Source organism: Anthonomus grandis, chromosome 11, assembly GCF_022605725.1.
Source record: "Anthonomus grandis grandis chromosome 11, icAntGran1.3, whole genome shotgun sequence".
Classification (NCBI taxonomy): domain Eukaryota; kingdom Metazoa; phylum Arthropoda; class Insecta; order Coleoptera; family Curculionidae; genus Anthonomus; species Anthonomus grandis.
This window is the reverse complement of record NC_065556.1, coordinates 10,382,453-10,404,461: the sequence shown is the minus strand read 5'-3', so window position 1 is coordinate 10,404,461 and position 22,009 is coordinate 10,382,453. Positions and strand designations below refer to the sequence as shown.

At 35.0% G+C, this 22,009-nt stretch overlaps 1 protein-coding gene across 1 annotated transcript in view; it reads right to left on the bottom strand.

Annotated features, from left to right (window-relative positions):
- Window positions 1-22,009, bottom strand: part of LOC126742582 (protein PTHB1) — a 38,412-nt gene that overhangs the window by 3,749 nt on the left and 12,654 nt on the right. Inside the window, exons 6-9 of the mRNA XM_050449315.1 lie at window positions 4,359-4,581; window positions 4,048-4,295; window positions 3,698-3,990; window positions 3,254-3,559 (exon numbers count right to left, since the gene is read on the bottom strand). Coding sequence (XP_050305272.1) covers window positions 3,254-3,559; window positions 3,698-3,990; window positions 4,048-4,295; window positions 4,359-4,581 — 1,070 coding nt within the window. The remainder of the gene's footprint in view (window positions 1-3,253; window positions 3,560-3,697; window positions 3,991-4,047; window positions 4,296-4,358; window positions 4,582-22,009) is intronic.

Genomic DNA, 22,009 nt, shown 5'->3' with positions numbered 1-22,009 from the left:
AAATTTCGAAGCTAGAAAGAAACGATATTTTTGAAAAATCTCCTGAGTTTAAAGCTGACTGGTCTCAATGAAATTTATTGGTTATACAAAATGGATTGTGAAAAAGAGTCTGTAAGATCGTAGATGGATAAAAATAAGTAAAGCTGACAGTTCTCTCTCCAAAACATATTCCAAAAGTTCTTAAAGCTGTCCATGGCGGTGTTAGCGGAAAACTTTTTTGAGTAAAGCCTCGGCAAAAGTGAGAGAACGGTTTTACTGGCTAAGCAGTCATGAAGATCTTGAACGCTGGTGCCGACAGTATGAGCAATGTTCGTCAAGCCACAGGCCAAGAACCCACACCCGAAGAAAAAGTATGCAGTATCTTGTTGGTGCACTCTTTGAACGAATTGCCCTAGACGTAGCAGGGCCTTTTTAGCAGCTTATTAGCAGCTCTGGAAATCGATATGCTCTTGATTACTTTAGTAAGTGGCTCGAGTTTTATCCTATTCCAATTCAACAAGCAACCACATTAGCTGAAGTGCTGTTCCAGAACTGGATTTCCGATTGGGTGTCCCCAGAGATATACGTTTAAGTCGAGGAAGGTAATTTCAGTCACAAATGTTCCAACACATATGCCATTTTCTGTGAATCAATAAGACCCGCGCCACCCTAAGTCTGATATAATGGTTGAAAGATCTAATCGCACATTTTAAATATTTTTGACAATTGTGGTAAACTCTAAGCAAACCAACTAGGATACATGTATACAATTATTCCTATTGGTTCTTCTATTCACCAGTCTACTGGAAAAAAGCCCGGGAAAAGTTGTTTTTCGGTGATGAACTTCGTTTAGATTTCACCAATATTACTGAGCTATACTGAGACGCTACAAGGCTCAAACTCATGAGGAGTACATCGACAATCTACAAGAGCTTTTGTAAATAGTCCACGAAAAAGCATGGGATAGTTTTCGCCTAGAAAGTAACAGAATGAAATCACATTATGACATAAAAGCAAATGCTATCAGCTTTAATTCTGCGGACAAAGTTTGGTTATACTATCCACGGAGAACGAAGGGTAAGTCACCAAAGGATTGGGAAGGTTCATTCCATGTGGTCACCAGAATAAACGACGTGGTGTACCGGATCCAGTGAAAAGAAAATTGTCAACATCGTCCGGCTAGCGCTTTATCGTGACTGAGGTAAAATTTTTACTATTTAATAAATTCTACATCAAAAATATATAATACACTACACGTCAAATATTCATCAAATTCCAACACCGCTGGAAGAAGTTCCTCTAGAAGAATGACGTAATCTGTGTCTTCAACAAGATGATGCTCCACCTCATAAATGGCAGATTATATTAAATTTCCTTGATAATAGATTTGAAAGGTACTGGATAGGAAATAGAGGGCAAGCCCTGACTGGATGAGGGACATATATGATGTCAATGCCAATGAAAGAGGTACAATAATAGTAACTTGGTTTGGCTTTACGACTCTGAGAGACGGAAGGGTCTGTGTCAGAAACTTTAAACATTCTGGGATGAGCCTTGCAAAGTTCTGGAAGGCCTAAACGATGATCCCTTACAAGATACAAAAGCCGCCGAAAGATAAAACTCGGGTCATTCACTTTAACCGACTGACTCCTTATTAAGTAAACCACGAAGACACTGAGCTGCGGAAAACCAGACGGCCGGATTTGATGTTAGATAAATTCATTTCCCATTCTAGTGACCGAAAAAGTTGCGACGCCATGACTTTGGCATTCGGAAAAAATTTGTACTGCATAGGTCTAACCCCAGAGTCGGAAAAAATACTTAACATAACTGATGAAGAGACCCGGCAGAAATATTTTCTATCTATTAACCAGAAAAAAAATTAAAAAGAGGCGCAAGCGGCGGTCCCCCGCACGACATCTCGGGATGCATGTGAAAATTTAGCGAATCTTCTGGAATAATGTTCTAGCTAATGCATAATGAGGCTTTGCATCTAAGAAGAAAGTTCAAGTCTGAATATTGGCACAACTTGTAAATCGAAATAAATATAGTGTAAATAACTGTTTCTAGTAGGCTTATGTGATGGTCTGTATGTGTGTAATAAATCATTTAACTATTGTTGTGCATCAAGTGCTTTAATTCACACGTAAACAAACAGTAAGAACCGTACAATACTATAAAATAATGTTTTTATTAAAATCTGCCTAATCCTAATTTTGAATTAAGCTGCGTCTTTTTTAGCAGTTTATTTGTTAATAAAAAATAATTTCTTCTTCAAACTTGACATCTCTTCAGTGGTTTTCCATATTTATGCCTTAGACATATTTTTTATGTCGTCATGGAGAGGTCCAAAATATATGTACATATATATAAACCACTAAATGATATGTAGTAACTAATTTCCACAAGCTTTATGATCTATCTAACAAAACAGCACCGAGCTCCAAAGTTTCAAACTTTTTGACCAAATGCACATAACTTAGTGTCGAATGCCCTGAAGATGTCTATGTAAATGCGATCAAGCTCAGAGGGCTTCTCGAAACCACTCAGCATTGAATTATTCTAAATAAAGCCCGGATGAGAGTTATTGGAAACATTTCTAAAAAGCCGAAAAATGTTTACTACAAAATAAGGCAGTATCTAATAGTTGGGAATATCGGACTAGATGCAAATACTATTTTGTAACTACTTGAGTGCCATATAGGACTATAGTGTGGTTTCACAGTATAACAAAATACAGTATGAAACATACTAAAAATTATGCTAGATAATACTCAGTTATCACAAGTCATCATAATAATTCCAACGTAATAGTTGTGTGAAGGATATCTGTAAAATAAAATCTCATAGGGATTGCTTTTTATAATATGGATTTTTCCGTGGTGACATAATTTAATAGAATTAACATCCATTTTAAGAAGGAATAAGTCGTTAATTATTTTGGTTTATTATTAATAATCTAAAATGGTCGAAGCGAGGGTGCATGTATTTTAGTCCTACTTTTTTCTTCGTAGGGGTGATAATTATATTTGCAAGACTGAATTAGTCCTTTCATTCCTTGTTTTGAGTATTTCTAATTATATTAAAAAAAAATGGTTTTAATTTTAACTTAAAACCATTAATTAAAGCTGAAAATAAACGATCTTTATAAACTATATATAACTCGTAATGCCAATGATCGATTACGATAAAGATATACATATATAAAAAACGTTATATATGTATATCCGGAAATTTTTCTTTGAACTTTGTTTACTTGTATTTTTATTCTTACCTGACCTTCTATATCATTTACTAGAGGACAAAATATTGAATTTAGATAAGTTACTAATTCGTCATCAATATTTAATAAGCCAATTAATTGCTTGATTAGGTGTAAGGCACAAGATAAATTGATTTGGCATTTAAATAATTTTTCATTTTCACTTTCTAGGTTGCCTGCTGCTTCTAAGATGTCTGCATGAGTATCATCCAATAAAAACTCCAAAGATTTAAGAGAACTTGGGTTTTTTGCTCGGTACTTTGTAATAAGTCTTTTTTGGATGAGGCGAAATTGAGCGCATACTTGAGATAGAGATTCCTGAAAAAATTTTGTTTTATGCATGTGGAAAATATGTTTTAAAAAATTATTATTATTTAAATTGATAAAGATTGCATTAACTACGTTTATAATATTTAATATATATTATTTTGGAGAGCAATAATTTTATGGACGAACCTTCAACTTTTTAACTTCATTCTTAACAGCAAAATGTTCACTGATATATTCAAACACCTCAGGGCTTGGCAAACTAGAGTTGAAAATTATCTTGAAATCACTAGCATTAGCAAAATTTCTTCTCAGTCGCAAAATTAGCTGCTCTAACACAACACTCAATAAGCTTAAACTGTTTGATTGCAAGCGATACCTTTCGGAAGACTTTGCTAGTAAAATAGTGCCAGTATTTCCAGATGGGCCTCTTAAGCCAATCGCATTCGGTGAAGATTGCTGATTTTCAATATCAATATATTCTAAAATAACATTTCTGTAATAATGTTTTGAAAATTTCCAAAAACCACTCATAGTACCTGGAAATAATTTGGATAGGCCGACAGCGCTTTGATTAATAATGAGTGTAATTCTATGTGTATTTTCTTTTTCAGGACTACAGGCTTCTAATATTAGCGTGGCGGGTAGCATGGTTTTTTTCGATATGGCATGTGGAACTCCTAAATTTGTTATCAGAGATACTTTTATTTCCAATTCTAGTGAAGGTACGTCTTGGGCTTCATCCACAAATACGTGTGACTCTAAGGTTTTTCCATCACATAGATTACTGAAAAGATATGAAAATCGTAATTAAATAGAACCTGCAACAACCAAAAATTTTACATTTTACCTAAAAAAATGTATGCTAGGAACCACCTTTAATGGCCTTAAAACATACACAGAAACTTGAACCTCCTGAAAATTTCGTTGTGGTTGTAACTTGATCGTAACGCGACACATATAGTTGCTAGCAGCATTTTTAATATTGTGTTGGTATGTACAAATTTCAATATTTGAGTCTACAAAGAGTGTTACTTGAAGATCCTTCTCGGTATTGTTTTGAGCGGTAGGATCTAAAAAATATACCTTGGTGTACTGGTGATTAAAATAAAGTTATTCCATTATAAAGAATTATATAGGGTGGCTTATATATTTTATTTGTGAAGCCTTTTAGCTTCGAACTAAGGTATGTTTTTTATACAGGGTGTTTTTTTTATTAGAGGTAGATACTAACTTCAAGAAACTAGGGTCTCAGAAAATTCAATATTATTACCTAAAAGAGATATTTGTAAATATTTTGTGGCGGATTTTTGCCTAATTTAATTCATCTAGGGGTATACATTGTCTTTTTTACAATGCCAATAGGAGATCATTAAAAAATATTTAAGGTAAATTAAAATCAGGCTAAATTCAAGGTTTTTATAGTAATAACTACCATCAAAATACAGGATCTTTCCAGTTTTAAAAACCATTAAGGAAAAAGGGTATTTAAAAAATCCTTCAGCAATAGAAATAATAAAATCCAATTGTGATTTTAAATTGATCTCTACTTTGTGCGATTTATTTGAAAACCTTATTCATTTTCACAAAAGAGTTTTCGACGAAAATATTATAATTTTTTTCCAAAATGTTTTCCTTCCTTAAAAAAAACCTGTTTTCAATACAAGCCCATATCCTTAATACAGAAGCCTGCTCCCAAATATTATCTATCTTTTAATTAGCTACGTTTACAACGGAGGTACCAAATATTTAATACTTGGATGAAATGACGTCACGAGGACTATTTTTTAAACGGCAGCGTACTAAAATTTAATACGCGAATTTGATGCTTCCCAAACAGATTAAATTTAGTTTTTTTCGGTGTAAACACCTAGGACCTATTTTGAAGTACCAAAATGACAGGTTTGACATTATATTGGGTGTTAGCTTACGAGGTTTTTATTTGTGTACACAAAAATACAGAGAACAAGCTTAAGCCTTAAAAAAGAAATTATTAGTTAAATTACTGCACTAATTTAATCCTAAAATCAATCCTTGTAAACAGGGATGTACTAAATAAAATAGTCTATAGGCGGGTACTCACTTAAAGGTGTATCACGTAACGTATCTGATACGGTATCAACCTAAGTGTGTACGCCTCGTCTTCGTTTACGGCGTATCCAGCTAAGAGCTTTCGGATCCGCTCTTTTTAGCAAGAGCTTCGCATTGCTCGCAAAGAAATCACGCGGAAAATGTTATCCGAAATGGTAGCTTGTGCTGCGTTTATATTTATATACAACCTCACTGAAGATTATAAAAAGCCTCGTCGATTTTGGCAAAGTGAAATATACAAAAAAAGAAATCGAACTAATTTAATATTGGACATGAAGTCTCAAGAGATCAGTGGACATTTCAAGAATTTCACGCATATGGCACCTACAGATTTTGAATTCCTATTAAATCTTATTGGACCTAAGATTTTCACTAAAGACACGAAGTTCAGAAAAGCTATAACAGTTCAAGACAAATTGGCTGTAACACTGAGATTTTTGGCAAGTGGTGATTCGTTTACTAATTTGCAGTATACATTTAGAATATCCAAGCAAGTCATAAGCAAATTTGTTCCAGAAATTTGTAAAGCAATCATTGACGTCTTAAAAGGCAACGTGAAGGTAAGATACTTTTATTATTCTTTAAACTACCTATACCTAATCATTAAAGTCCATACCAAGTAACTCTGATAATTCACTATGCGGAGATGGCTGACAATTTGGTGATGGTTGTCCTGAATGTATCTGAATAGGAGACAGGAGGCGTTGAGAGTCTTTTGAAGACATCAATTGCTCTGTGATTGTAGACGCTCCGAAATACTCTGAGTATAGATGATCTGAAGCTAGCTGCTTTGGAGACGACTCCGGGATGGCAGGTTTAAGGATGACTGGTTTAAAGATGACTGAACCAGAGATTCTTGGCCTTGGGATTGCTGAGAGAGATGTCGATCTAGTTGAGTAGGAACATGTAACACATATCCGGATGTACTCGGTGCTGTATGGTATTCACCTGGTCGTATCGGGTTGGAGTAAACAGGTTGAATGTTAACATTATTATCAAAGTAATGTCTGTCTGCCTTGAAAATTAAGTCGCATATGCCTTCTTGCACAGCGTTTTTAGTGTTTTCGGAATACTTTGTCATTTTACTTCCGACGAATTCCAAAAAACTTCTAATTTCGTATATTGCTAATTGGATCAGTTGGTTTTGAAGAAACAGTTTTTAAGAGTTTCTCAGTTTTCCGAAAGCCTCTTTCAGCATTTGTAATTTTGGATCCGGTTTTGCCGATTTCCTTGGTGTCTCTGGCGCTACTTCTGGTGTTGCTAAGCTGTCTTCTTCAGCTGATACTTCAGCTATTTCACCATGTCCTGTCTTCATCCCATTACTCTCCTGAAACAATATTGGAAATTATACAATATTATATATTTTTTTCTTCAAATATATATGAATAAACATTAAAAAATATTGATTGGTTCCTTTGTTGCAGATTCCTAACAACTGTGAAGAGTGGAAAACTATTTCAGACGATTTTAATGTTTTGTGGAATTTTCCCAATTGCATTGGGGCGATGGACGGGAAACATGTATTATTACAAGCTCCATTTAACAGTGAAGCAGAATTCTTTAATTATAAGTTTACATACAGCATCATTCTCTTTGCACTGGTGGATGCAAATTATAACATTCTTTACGTGGATGCCGGCTGTCAAGGAAGGATTTCGGACGGAGGGGTTTTTAAAAACAGCAAACTGCACGAGATGATTGAAAATAATGAACTTCAATTACCAGCACCTACACATCTAAACGGTAGAACTACCTTAGTTTATTCTTGCCGATTTTGCTTTTGTCATGAGCGAAAGTGTTATGAAACCTTATCCAGGGCAGAATCATCCCAAGGGCTCGAAAGAAAGGATTTTTAATTATAGATTGAGCAGAGCTAGGAGAGTGGTTGAAAACGTTTTTGGGATTATGTCATCCACTTTCAGGGTGCTAAGAAAACCAATGCTCTTGGAGCCAGATAAAGCGACTGTTGTAGTAATGGATATAGTTCACTTGCACAATTTTTTGAGGCGACCCTCTTCATGTAATTTTTATATGCCATGGCACTACGTCGATAGCGAAAATGAAGATGGACAATTAATCGAAGGAACTTGGCGACACGATCATGATATGATATCATTCTATCCTATAAGAAATATTGCACGCCGCTCTACAGCAGAAGTTAAAGGACTAAGAAATGAATTAGCAGACTATTTCATGGCCGAGGGAAGAATTGCCTGGCAAGACAAATATTCTTGAATCAGCTCTAAACGAGCGCGTAATATAAAGGTTGGGAATAAAGTAAATGCCGTATTCCTGGTTAAAAAAATAGCTTTTTTACAGTAAAAACCTGTTATTACCAAAAAGTAAATTTAAAATTCAAAATCTAAAAAAAAAACAAATACAATTTTTTAAAAAAAAGTTGACACCCTGTAAGTTGAAAAGAAACCCCGTAAAGCATAACTTCATATGGAAAAAATATTATTTTTTACCAAGGAATCTACCATTTAATTTATTCCCAACCTTTATGTTACACCCTGTATATTTTAAATATTTTTACTTTATATAAAATACTTACACTATATAGTATTTAGTCGATTTTTCCGTGGAGCATCTCTCTTTGCGAGGAAGGACATTGCTTAGAAAGCAAACCATTTGCTGCTATAAATTTCTGAAGTACCTGTAATAAATTAGCATAAATATAAAAAATTGTAAACAAAAATTGTTAAAAAAAAAAGTTAGTTATTAATACATACCTTTACCGGTTCCATGGCTGTTCTTCGTTTTCATTTTCTCCCTTCTGTAGCAAGCCAATAAGGTTATAAACTTTTTCTTGCAACTTCCTGCCGGTATACCCATAGCCTGACCAATATTCTCCCAGGCATCTGCTTTCAATTTTTTTTTATAGTAATTAGAGTCTTTCGGATCCCATAACACTGCATAATATTGGTAAATTTCAATTAAATTAACACACTTTTCTTCCGTCCACTGCTCTTCCATCGTGTCAATACGTCGACGTACACACTTGAAATACGATCAAACTGACGTCCACGAGCGCGCTGCGAACCTCTTTGTGTTCGTCAAAAAACCGCCATGAGACGGATAGCTACGAGCGCAGTGCGATCCTCCTAGAAGAAGTTCGCAGCAGGCTCGCGCTGACGTACTCACTTGATACCGTATCAGATACGTTACGTGATACACCTTTAAGTGAGTACCCGCTTTATCATTTAATCCATGGATCTAATAGATCTGCGCGTTGTAAACGTAGCAATAGTACCTAGTAGTAGTACATCGTATAGTAGTAGATAGTACCTATAAGATCTGTAATAAATTGCATTAAAATTGTTTATTATATTTACCTAATAATTAAACACAAGTTTGTGTGGTGTAAATGAAGCGAATGTCGAGATAGATAAAATACCTTTCTTGTTCCAGGAGGTACTATAATTAAATTAATTAATTGAAGTAATTAATTATTAGCAAGTGCTGTACTCAAAATTTTAAATAAACGTCTTAAATATAAACCAATTTGGGTGTACTATACCACACCAGGTCAATGTTACCTTTGTAATGCAAAAATGTCTTAATAAATTAGTTTTAATATAAGATAAAAAATAATCCCTTTTAAAATATTGGGCCGATGAAACTGCAATATTTTATTCTAACTTTGATAGTATGATGATTAAAATAATCCTACTCCTAGCGATATCACTACAGTTATTATACATGGCTACACGTATATCTTAAAATTTGTGATTAATATTCGAACACGACTTGGATTAATAAAAGGGAATTTCTTTCTCATATTTGTATAAATAGTCGGTAAATAAATAGTGGAGTTGCTTATGCATTTAATATTGTAGCGTTTTTTACTGTCCGTTAAAGTGTAAATGAATAATAAAATTAATGATCTTCGTGGTTTCCATAATGAAGAGCCAGTCGGTTGGTAAAGTGAATGATTTGAAAAATATGATTTAAAACTCACCCCCTAATAGTCACTTAACGTCACAAACTCATTAAAAAATTAAAATTAGTTATTTTTTAAAAAGTAGGTCTTCTCGTTGTTTTTATCGTTTTTTAATTTTAATATTCATAACAAAGTTAGGTAGGATATTGAAAAGAAGAAACGAGCTCAGAGATTAATAGATTTAACCTCTATAAGCTCCTAGGTATACAGTGCTTTCATTTCAAAACGATCCACCTTTAATAACTTTCTTAAAAAAAAAAAAAAAGAAAACACGTCAAATTAGATATTATAACAGGGGGACGTTTCATTATGCATTTACTGAAGTTCTGTCAATCACCTCCTCACCTCCAGCTAACCTCACTTTAATATGTCAAATGGGAACCCCCATCGTGTGATACATCATAGTAAGCAGCGTAAAATTCTCTATTCAACGGTACCAAAAAAAAATGAAATCGGTTAATATGTAAGCAAATAGTTAGCGAAAATATCTAGAAATAATGAATATTTTATTTACGCCAAACTTTGGTATTTTAAATGAATACTTTTAGTGTGGTACCTACATCATTTTAAAATTCTTACATTTTTTATAATAGATCATCAAAAAAATACAAGCAATTTAGAAGTTAAAATGTGTGGTAACAAACAGTACATTTAGTTCAAGCAAATTATTTATTTTTTTAAGAAGTGTCTTCAAATTTTTTGCAAAAATCTTTGCAGTCTTATAACTTTGTATGTGTATTTATTTCACTTATATTTTTTGCGAAACCTACCTAATAGGTACAAAAAAACACCTTACATTATATACGCAATACCTTACATTTTTAAGGCGTTTAAAAAGCAGATTAGCGATTTATCATTATTAAAACTGTCAGTTTGACGCGTGCAATTTTTCAATTTTAGTTAAAACACTGAGTTAATAAAATGGTGTATACGCTAGCCGAAAGAATAGAAATAATTTTCCTTTATGGAGCTCAAGATCGGTGTGCTCGCAGAACCGCGAGAGCATTTAATGAAAGGTATCAAGATAAAAACGTGAGCCATAAATACGTATTAGAATTGATACGAAAATTTAAAGAGACGGGATCGATTTGCAATAAGAAAAAATATGAAAATAGAGTTGTCGATGAAGCATGCCAAGTTGAAGTACTAGGACAATTTGCTATGGATCCAACTTTGTCTATACCAAAGGCCGCAAAACTAATAAATATTTCCACTGGTTCCGTACATAAAGTTTAAAACAAAAAAAAGTTCTTTCCTTATAAAATTCATATTCTTCATGAACTCGGAGAAGATGATTTTGAATTCAATTTTGTGAAGTGATGTGCCAGCGAGTTGACGACGATCCCCATTTATTGAAGAACATTTGCTTCAGTGACGAATCGACCTTTTTTTTATGGCCTGGTGAACAGACATAACTGTAGATAAAGAGAATAATGAAAATCCGCATGTTTTTCGGGAAGGCCATACCCAATATCCCCAAAAAATTAATGTTTGGGCAGGAATTTATGGGAATGAAATAATCGGGCCATTTTTTTTGGAAGAAAATTTGACTGGCGAAATTTATTTAAACCTTTTAGAAAATGCAATATACCCTTCCATCATCCAATCTATGGAAAATCAAGTAGATCAACATGGTACTATATTATTGAATGAAAATAATATAAATTTTCAGCAGGATGGAGCTCCCGCGCACTACGCTTTGTTAGTTCGAGAGTGGCTTGATGAAAACTTTCGAGAAAAGTGGATTGGCAGACGTGGTGCAATCGAATGGCCTGCGCGGTCTCCGGACCTAACCCCACTAGACTTTTTTCTTTGGGGCTACTTAAAAAGCAAAACTTATAAAACCCCCACCTGAGAGTATTGAGAATTTAAAAAATAGAATATTTTAAGAATGCAGAGAAATTAGCGGGCAGACCCTTGCCAATGTTCGTAAGGAGTTTGAAAATAGACTTTTTTATTGTCTTGCTAATAACGGCGCGCATTTTGAACATTTAATAAAATAAATTTGTTAAACTAATTAATTTTTTTTCTACCCTACCGATTTACACTTTAATTGCTTCTTGGTCAATCAATTTTAATTTTTTTTACAACCATTGATAGCATAATGAAGGCCCTTTAAATTAATGTATTACACCATGGGTTAGCCACATAACATACCAAAGTTCGGCGTAAATAAAATATTCATTATTTCTAGACATTTTCGCTAACTATTTAATTACACATTTATCGATTTCATTTTTTTTTTGATACCGTTAAATAGAGAATTTTACGCTCCTTACTATGATATATCACACGATGGGGGTTCCCATTCGACATATTAAAGTGAGGTTAGCTGGAGGTGAGGAGGTGATTGACATAACTTCAGTAAATGCATAATTAAACGTCCCCCTGTATATCTAATTTGACGTGTTAATCAAGTATACCGAACGGAACGTATCTATTTTCTTCTTATTTTCAATTTTTGAGCGTGTGATATAGTATTTTCTAAATTTAGTATATAATATTAATATTATATATATAATAATATTTTCTAAATTAACTAAATTTTTTTTGCTATTAGTGACGTAATACCCAATAAAACAAGTAACTCATTATGAATTCGTCACAACAATACAGATTTTACTTGAATGATTTGAGTCTTATACCAATGCATATTTCATCCCATCGCTTATATCTTGAATGGAAATCCTCCTCGGCAACGTCGATTCCTGGCGGAAAACCAAACTTTAGAACTTCTGTACTTGGATGGCCAAATAATAAGCCATCAGAAACAAAAGAAAGCTATCCAAATCTCTTTGATGGCTAGAGACCTTTAGCCAAATACCGATTGTGATTCTATTCATGCTGTCTACCATACCATCTGACTGCGGTTATGCAGTAGTCCTCTTTTTCTTGATTTCAAGCGTCTTACAGATGTTCTGGAATAAGTTATAAATTTTGCTCATGGTTCGAATGTAGCAAATCAGCAAGTCCATTCTTTTACTAAGACGTCGGCGACAGTAGAGGCTTTCTGGTTTGATAAAGGATATGGCTCAACCCATTTGCTGAAGTAGACACGATGTTCTCGTTTCGCAGGATGATAAGGTCGTTCAAATTTCAATAAAATTGTAGAGTCTAAACCCTATAAAAACAGGCAAGCATAACTCACATCACAAGTCAACAGCTCATCGGTCATCGGTCACCTGCGACCTGCGACCTCTTCGTAGTTTGCCGCGATTTTGCTTCCGACAGTTCCGGCACTTCGGCCCGATTCGGCCGCGACTGTCTTTCTCTGACAATAATCGATCGTTGAACGGGCCGCGGCCGGGGTCTAGTTTTAGCACAGCATAAGGAAGACTAATTATTTAAGCTGTGGTTTTAGTTTAGTTTAAGGTCGTTTGAACGATACGATAGGGTCACAGAGCGTGATCAAACGGGTCGCGGGTCGTTGCAAAGATTCGGTCATTTTGACCGAATCATTCACAAACGACACATCCCTATTTCCTTCACTTTGTCCAAGGTCTTTGTTACTCCGAGATGTCCTGACACATTTTTCTAGCATGATTTCCTGATTTTCTCTAACATCCTAACGACTTTTCTGCATTAGCTTCAGAATTTTTTTTACTTTAAAATCTACTGCTGTTTATTTTTTGCAAAATAAAATAAACCCAAAATCTTAGCGAAGGCATAGCTCGATTACAGAACTTTAAAAGGCAATTTCTGAATTATTCTAGTACTAAAGTTAATAAAATAAACAGCTATCATTTCAGTATTAATTAAATGTTTGATAACAAGAATTTTAACCATAATGGTTAAACTGGAATGTCTAATCGACATTTTTAACTTTAAATTTATTAATTTAAAAATTCTATTTTTTACTTAAGTAAGTTTTTTTCTAACTGTTTATGTTAGTCCGTCAAGGTGCGTAGTATAGTTTATAAAAACATAGGTCTGTCACCCGAATCACGAACTGTTTAGTTTTTTAAAACAATTTGCAAGGTTTCATCATTGGGAATGTAGAAAGTATTGTAAAGAGAAAACATCTTAGTTTTGAAAATTACCACGAATTGTTAGTTTAAGACTGATATAAATAGTTGTAGTTTTGGGTGAATAAATCAGTAATGAATTCTACAATCAAGTGATTCTTTACTCAACCTATTACGGCCAAGCCACCCTTGCCTGTAAACCTATAGTGAGGCTGCTATAGGGTAATAGGGAATAACAAAGGTTTAAGGGAACTCTCCCTAAATCTTTTCACTAATCATAATATTAACTGTTTGACATTAAAAGTCATATCCTAGCCATAGCCAATAAAATCCCAGCTCATTCTTCTATATCCACACTAAAACTATTGTATTGGGGCTCGCTCATCTGTCATCTCCCTCATCCCTATTCTTTAACTTTTTGATGTTTTTTTTCTTGGTATGAAAAATATTGAAATTTAAAATGTAAAGAAGCAATCACAAACTAAATTCTCTCAAGGCTTTCAATTGATAGATCACCTACATTCTCTAGAATAAATAAAAATAAATTACCCCAAGAATCAGAGACAGAAGCACGAAAGAAGTTAAAAATTGTTTACCGCGATAGGTCATTAAAAAGAGCTAAAAATTAAGGAAATTATATTCAAAAAGTCCGGACAAAACCATGTAGTACATATATTATCAACAGTATACCTCTACATATGTGACTTGTTTACATTATTTATAAATATTCTGTAACAAAAAATGTGGAAAATAATTCGGCCCGGCTGCACATTATGTAATAAGATAGTCGAATAACTTAATATTACAAGATCAAATTTTTTAATTTTGATAATAAAAAATATTATACAGGGTGCCTCCGATTAAGTCGGCGCTATTGATATCTTTGTTAATATTTAAGATACAGGGTCGGTTAAATTAGCAAACTAGTAGGATTTTTTCTGTTGATTAAAATGGTGAAAACAGAAAAAAAATTGAACATCGCGTTTTCGAGAAAATGTGAAAAATGTACTTTTGTTAAATGGAATCCCCTGTATATTTTTACATAAATCAAAAGATAATAATTTTCTTAATAAAAAAGTTTATTTACACTAATAGCCTAAACCTAAAAATAACAAAGTTATCGCGATATTAATAATTTTGTCAAATTTAGGCAAGTTGGCTTTGAAATGAATAACATCAAGTAAAACTAATAATTTACAATCAATGAGCAAAAACATCGCCATCTTGTTCAATACATTTCTGAGCACACTTAAGCACACGCCTTGTAGCTTTTAAGATTGATCTTGTATCTATCTATTGATCCAATTATTTGCCTAATATGTTTCAAGTTCATCAACGCATCTGTATTTTTTTATACCCTTCATTTTTTATGTAACCCCAAAAATAAAAATCTAGAGGGGTTAGGCCTGGTGACCTAGGTGGCCAAGGAATCGGGCCACGTGACGCAATCCATTTATCGTCAAACAGTCTATTAAGTAATATTCTTACATCATTTAGTTGATGGGGAGGTGCTCCATCCTGTTGAAAATAGATTTGTTGCCGTCTCTCCAAGTCAACATTATCCAAATAATCTTCCAGCGCTCCAGATAATATGAGATCAACATATCTCATTCCAGTCAAAGTGCCATCATAAAACACAGGTCCTATTACTTGGCTTCCTATTAAGCCGCACCAAACGTTTATATTAAATTGATTTTGAGGATTTCTGGGATCAGTAAGGAAAAGATTTTCTTGGGACCAATAGTGTACATTTTTACGGTTAAACATACCTTTGTTTGAAAAATTAGCTTCGTCGCTCCAAATTATACGGTTTACAATATTATCATTAGCTTCATATGCATTACGTAACCAGTTGCAAAAAGCAAGTCTTCTTTCGCTATCACCAGGCAACAATGTTTGTACTGGTCGATACTTATATGGCACAAATTTGTATTTCTTTAAGACCCGCCAAATTGTTACTAAGCTCAAACCGTAAGCTCTTGCTAAATCTCTAGTTGAGTTTTCCATATAAGCTTCAAAATATGCCAAAATAGAAATGTCAACATTCTCGCTTACTATAAATTGGTTCCTTCTTCTAGTTCTTTTAAACACGTTTTCGTTACTTCCAAATTTTCTGTAGAGAATTAAAAAGTATCTACGGTTTGGCAAGTTACGAGTCTGGAATCTCTGGCGGTACTCTTCTAGTCACTATTTTTTCGACATACAAGGTAACATTCAAACATATCACATTTTTCAATATGCGTAAAAGGCATTTTACTAATATAGATTTTACAAAAATCACAAACTTTGCTAACATGTAACTGTCAGTATTTCTTTATTTAATAAAATCTCTACGGCTACTGTCATTTTATTATTCAAACAATGATTTATTTGTTTTGCTCTCAAAAAGTTCAAGGCCAACTTGCCTAAATTTGACAAAATTATTAATATCGCTACAACTTTGTTATTTTTAGGTTTAGGCTATTAGTGTAAATAAACTTTTTTATTAAGAAAATTATTATCTTTTGATTTATGTAAAAATATACAGGGGATTCCATTTAACAAAAGTACATTTTTCACATTTTCTCGAAAACGCGATGTTCAATTTTTTTTCTGTTTTCACCATTTTAATCAACAGAAAAAATCCTACTAGTTTATTAATTTAACTGACCCTGTACCTTAAATATTAAGAAAGATACCAATATTGCCGACTTAATCGGAGGCACCCTGTATAATTAAAATGTTTGGCAAGGAAGACCGCAGCTAAATTTAATATATTATTATGAAAATTTAAATAAATTAATTATTCTGCTAGTTTTTGTACAATTTTATTAGTATTCTGTAGTTAAAGTTGATTCGTAGGGTTTCTTTAGGGTTCTACTTACGTTTGGTTTATTATTTTCATCTATAGTGTTTAGTTTTTAAGTAGTTCGTCTTGTTTGAGAGCCCCATTTTGGCCCCAATTTAGGTTATTTAGGTTATATTATTGTAAATCCCTGTAGTTCTAATTTTCTAGAATTTGTATACTTGCTTGCTTTGACCGTCAGTATTCTCCTAAAATTATTGGTCTCTTTGGGCAAAAACAATGAAGATAATTCTAAATATTTCGAAACTGTTCCATCGGGTTTTAAAAAGGACGCGCTTCGTGCCGATTCATTCAGTTTTAATTGTTTAGTCAGTTTTTACCTTGGAAACAATTAAACGACAGTCAAGACGAGTTAGGTTAGTGTTTTTGACGTTGACAATAAAAGTGTGTTCCCGAATTTCGTTACAATTGGTGTCAGAAGTAAAGGATATTTGGAAGTTCATTTTAGTGGATGCCTTTAACAAGAAGTCAGGCCAAAATGGAGACCGAGAAATTGATGGAGCTGGTATTAAGGAAGTTTGAAGAGCAAAAAGTAGAACAAGAAGAACGAGACCGCAAACAAGAAGATCGAGACAAGAAACAGGAAGATTTACTACTAAGACAATTAAATCTGACCTGAAGAAGGAAAATGAAGACCTGATAAGGACCAAGAAAGATGATCTAAAGAAAGAAAATGAAGACCTTATTCGAACCATGAAAGATGACTTACTTAATTTAAAAGATAATTTTAAAAAGGAGCAGGAGGAATGAGACAGAAAACAAGAGGAACGAGTTTTACAACTTAAAGAAGATCTGGAGAAGAATCAGAAACAATTAATGACTAACTTTGAAGCAACAGTAGAAGAAGAATTGGGGGAAGTACAAAAAAAGATCCAAGAACTAGAGATGAAAGTAAAACGGACTCCTCTTCATCCCGATCCTGGAATGCAAACAATGATGAAAGTAAAGCCACCAAAATTCGACGGCAAAGAAGCTTGGAGTACCTATTTGAATCAATTTGAAGCCGCTGCTAGGGGAAATCGCTGGGATAACGAAGAAAAGGCAATCAAGCTTAAGCTAAGCCTTAGAGGAGAAGCTACAGAAATATTAAGGATGGTGCCATCTGAGGATCAGCTCAATTTCAACGTACTGGTGCGTACCTTAGAGATGAGATACGGTGAAGCCCATCTACAACAAGTGTACCAGGCTCAATTGAAATCTAGAAGACAACAACCCGAGGAAGGACTCCAACAGTTTGAGGCCGATGTTGCTCGATTAGTAAATCTGGCTTACCCTTCAGCCCCAACAGAGTTCCGAGAACAAATTTCTATAAATTGTTTTATTGACGGAGTTCGAGATCCAGATACTAACCACGCTCTAACGATGGCTCATCATAAAAGTATATCAGAAGCTTTGGCCCATGGACTAGAGTATGAGGCAGCTTTTCAAGCAACTAGAAGGCAGACACGAATAAGACAAATCAGAACTTCGGAAAGTGATCTCGAAGACCGCCTAAAGAAGATTGAATCATTATTAGCGAGGAAACCTAAAAGACCATTGCAATGCTGGAATTTCAATGAGGAAGGGCACCTTAAACGTCAATGCCCCAAGCCTTTAAGAGATCCAAGGAACCAGGAAAACTTCAACTAGTCAGCTTTATGGGGCGCAAGCTGGCTGGGTGCTACCAAGCCCCACGTATAAGACTAAACCGGCTCCCACATCCTGGAGAGAGCTTGGTAGTACCGGGAAAAATATGCGACCGTAAATGTGAGATAATAGTGGATACAGGATCAAGTCATACTATCGTGAAGCCAAACATCGTAGCACACTGTAGGCTCTCAGCACCACCCAATTTAATTCTGCAGTCTGCAAATGGAATAAGGGATCCCGATTCTTGGATGAAGCTACAGTTATAATTGGCTTAACAACATTCCAACAGCCAGTACTAGTGGCGGAAATCATGGATGATGTCATATTAGGATTAGATGTTATGAATGCTCAGAAGTTTAAAATGGATGTATATAACCGGATATTGACGACGAGAAATGAAGAGATTTTTATGCATCACCTATATGAAGATAAAGTAAATACCAGAGTCGTTAAGTTATTCAAGGATGTTACTATACCAGCAAATTCAGAGGTGGTGGTTTATGCTACAACTGGAGGAAAAGAGGGAGAAACTGTTTTGATTGAGCCCATGGAAAACTTCAAACTATATGGTCAAGGAATTTTTCCAGCCAAGACGTTATCTACGCAGAAGAAATCTACTGTTTTGGTTCGAATGGTAAATTTAAAAGGATATGATCAACACCTGAAACAAGGAGAGAACATTGGCGTATGCTCTGAAGTAGTGGCAGTGATGAAAAATGCTGATAGAAGTCGTTATTCAAACAGACCTTTTCCTGTATGTTTACAAAACCTATTTGAAGAATCTTCTGCCAATTTAACCATGGACCAGTGTAGTAAATTGCGACGTCTTCTTGAAGAAAATCAAGATGTGTTTTCCTTGCACGATAAAGACCTGTGAAGAACTGATTTGGTGCAGCATCGAATTAACACTGGAGATAATGCTCCGATTAAACAAGCACCTCGAAGAATTCCGATAGCTAAACAAGGAGAAGTTTCCTCAATGCTTCAAGAAATGAGGACACAAGGAGTTATCCACAAGAAACTTCTCAGAGTCCTTGGACATCTCCAGTTGTGCTAGTGAAGAAAAAGGATGGATCCACGAGATTTTGTGTTGACTATCGGCGACTGAATGATATTACCAAGAAAGACAGTTATCCCCTACCAAGAATTGACGACACCCTGGACACGCTATCAGGTTCACAATGGTTCTCAACACTCGATCTAAAGAGTGGATACTGGCAGGTAAAGATGCACCCAGAAGATAAGGAAAAGACCGCATTCTCGACTGGAACAGGACTTTGGCAGTTTACAGTAATGCCCTTTGGACTCTGCAATGCTCCAGCTACCTTTGAGAGACTTATGGACACAGTTTTACGTGGAATTACTTGGGAATCATGTTTAGTTTATCTGGATGACGTTATCATACTGGGGAAAACATTTGAAGAATATTCAAAAGGTATTTGTTAAACTGCAAGAGGCCAACCTGAAGCTAAGTCCTAAAAAATGTTGCTTATTTCAAAAAGAAGTTCGATACCTTGGCCATGTAATATCAGAAAAAGGTGTCAAGACTGATCCAGATAAAGTAGAGGCAATCGAAAAATGGCCACGACCCACTGACAAACACCAGTTAAGAAGCTTTCTGGGCCTTTGTACCTATTACAGAAGATTTGTAAGAAATTTCGCTAATCTTGCAAAGCCTCTACATAAGCTCACGGAGGACAAAATGGTATTTAGTTGGTCAACAGACTGTGAAGAAGCATTTCAACGGTTAAAAAGAGCACTAGGCACATCTCCAATTTTAACATATCCGATTCCTGGACAAACTTTTATTTTGGATACCGATGCGAGTAATGTTGGAATTGGGGCCGTTCTATCACAAAAATATGAAGATGGCGAGCAAGTGAGCAAGTGAGCTTATTTTAGTAAAACGTTATCAGAACCAGAAAGAAACTATTGTGTCACCAGACGAGAGCTATTGGCAGCAGTAAAAGCTATTGAACATTTCCATAAATATTTGTATGGTCAACGATTTATCCTTAGAACCGACCATGCTTCGTTGAAATGGCTGTTTCAGTTTAAAAACCCCGAAGGACAAATAGCAAGGTGGCTTCAACGATTACAAGAGTATGACTTTACAATAGAACATAGGAAAGGCGCATATCACCAAAATGCCGATGCTTTATCGAGATAACGGATAAACGGATTCCGGAAGTCCTTGAAGCTGTTCATGGCGGTGTCGGCGGAGGACATTTTGGAGTTAGTAAGACCTTGGCAAAAGTGAGAGAACGGTTTTACTGGCTGAACAGTCATGAAGATGTTGAACGCTGGTGCCGACAGTGTGAGCAGTGTTCGTCAAGCAAGGGCCCAAGAACCCGGACAAGAGGAAAGATGATGCAGTATCTTGTTGGTGCACCCTTTGAACGAATTGCCATAGACGTAGCAGGACCCTTTCCTACTAGTAGCTCCGGAAACCGATATGCTCTTGTTGCTATGGATTACTTTAGTAAGTGGCTCAAGGTTTATCCGATTCCAAACCAAGAAGCAACGACAGTAGCTGAAGTGCTGTTCCAGAACTGGATTTATCGATTTGGTGTACCCAGAGAGATACATTCAGACCAAGGAAGGAACTTTGAGTCACAAACATTCCAACAAATATGCCAGTTGCTGGGAATCAATAAGACCCGTACAACCCCACTACACCCTCAGTCTGATGGAATGGTTGAAAGATTTAACCGCACATTTGAAACCTATTTAAGGATGGTAGTAAACTCTAAGCAAACCGACTGGGATACCTGTATACAACCATTCCTATTGACATATCGTTCTTCTATCCACAAGTCAACTGGAAAAAGCCCGGCAAAAGTTGTCTACGGTGATGAACTTCGTTTACCTTTGGACATTATTACTGGAAGACCCCATAAGTCTGAAACCCTTGAGGAGTACGTCGACCATTTACAAGAGCGTTTACAAATTGTTCACGAACAAGCACGGGATAAACTTCATCTAGAAATTAACAGAATGAAATCACGTTATTACATAAAGGCAAATTCTACCGGTTTTAATCCTGGGGATAAAGTCTGGTTATACAATCCACGGAGGACGAAGGGCAAGTCACCAAAGCTCCAGAAGGATTGGCAAGTCTATTCAATGTGGTCACCAGAATCAACGACGTGGTGTACCGTATCCAGCGACATCCGACAGCGAAGATGAAAATTGTAAACATCGTCCGGCTAGCGCCCTATCATGACTCAGGTGGTCCCATGTTTGATCGGGACGATCAAACTTGAGAGGGGAGCAGTATTATGAAAATGTAAATACGTTAATTATTCTGCTAGTTTTTGTACAATTTTATTAGTATTCTGTAGTTAAAGTTGATTCGTAGGGTTTCTTTAGGGTTCTACTTACGTTTGGAAACAATTAAACGACAGTCAAGGCGAGGGTTAGGTTAATGTTTTTGACGTTGACAATAAAAGTGTGTTCCCGAATTTCGTTACAATATTTTAAATCGTCAAAATCGGCGATACAATATAAATTGATACACTAAGTGTAATTTCTTCCGGATCTGCCTAAAGATAATAACTTTTTTGCTGGCCCTGTTTTTTATTTTCAGCCGAATTTATTTTAAACCGAATAGGCAACACTGTTAAAATTTGCAACGATCTTAATAGCCCGGAATCTAGACCTAAAGGTGCGACAAGGATAAAACGAGCGGCGGACACACCTTTTGGTTTAATTAACTAAAGCTATATCAAATCTAAAGAGCATATATTTTCTTGTCAATAAACTTTTTGGGAAGTAGAATATAGTGACTGTTAAAGAAACAGCTTCAAAAAATAGATTATTTTTTTAATAATCATCTTTGGAAAAATTAGCAAAATTTAAAAGAATTTATCAATATAACTATAGACTTAGCGTTCCACCTCAGAAACGGTGAAACAGATGATTCACCGTTTCTTCATATTGTTGCCTATTTTTCATTATCTAAAATATATAAGTAGCCTATATTGAAAAACCCACGAGCCACCAGTTCAAACAACCACCTTCTTCTT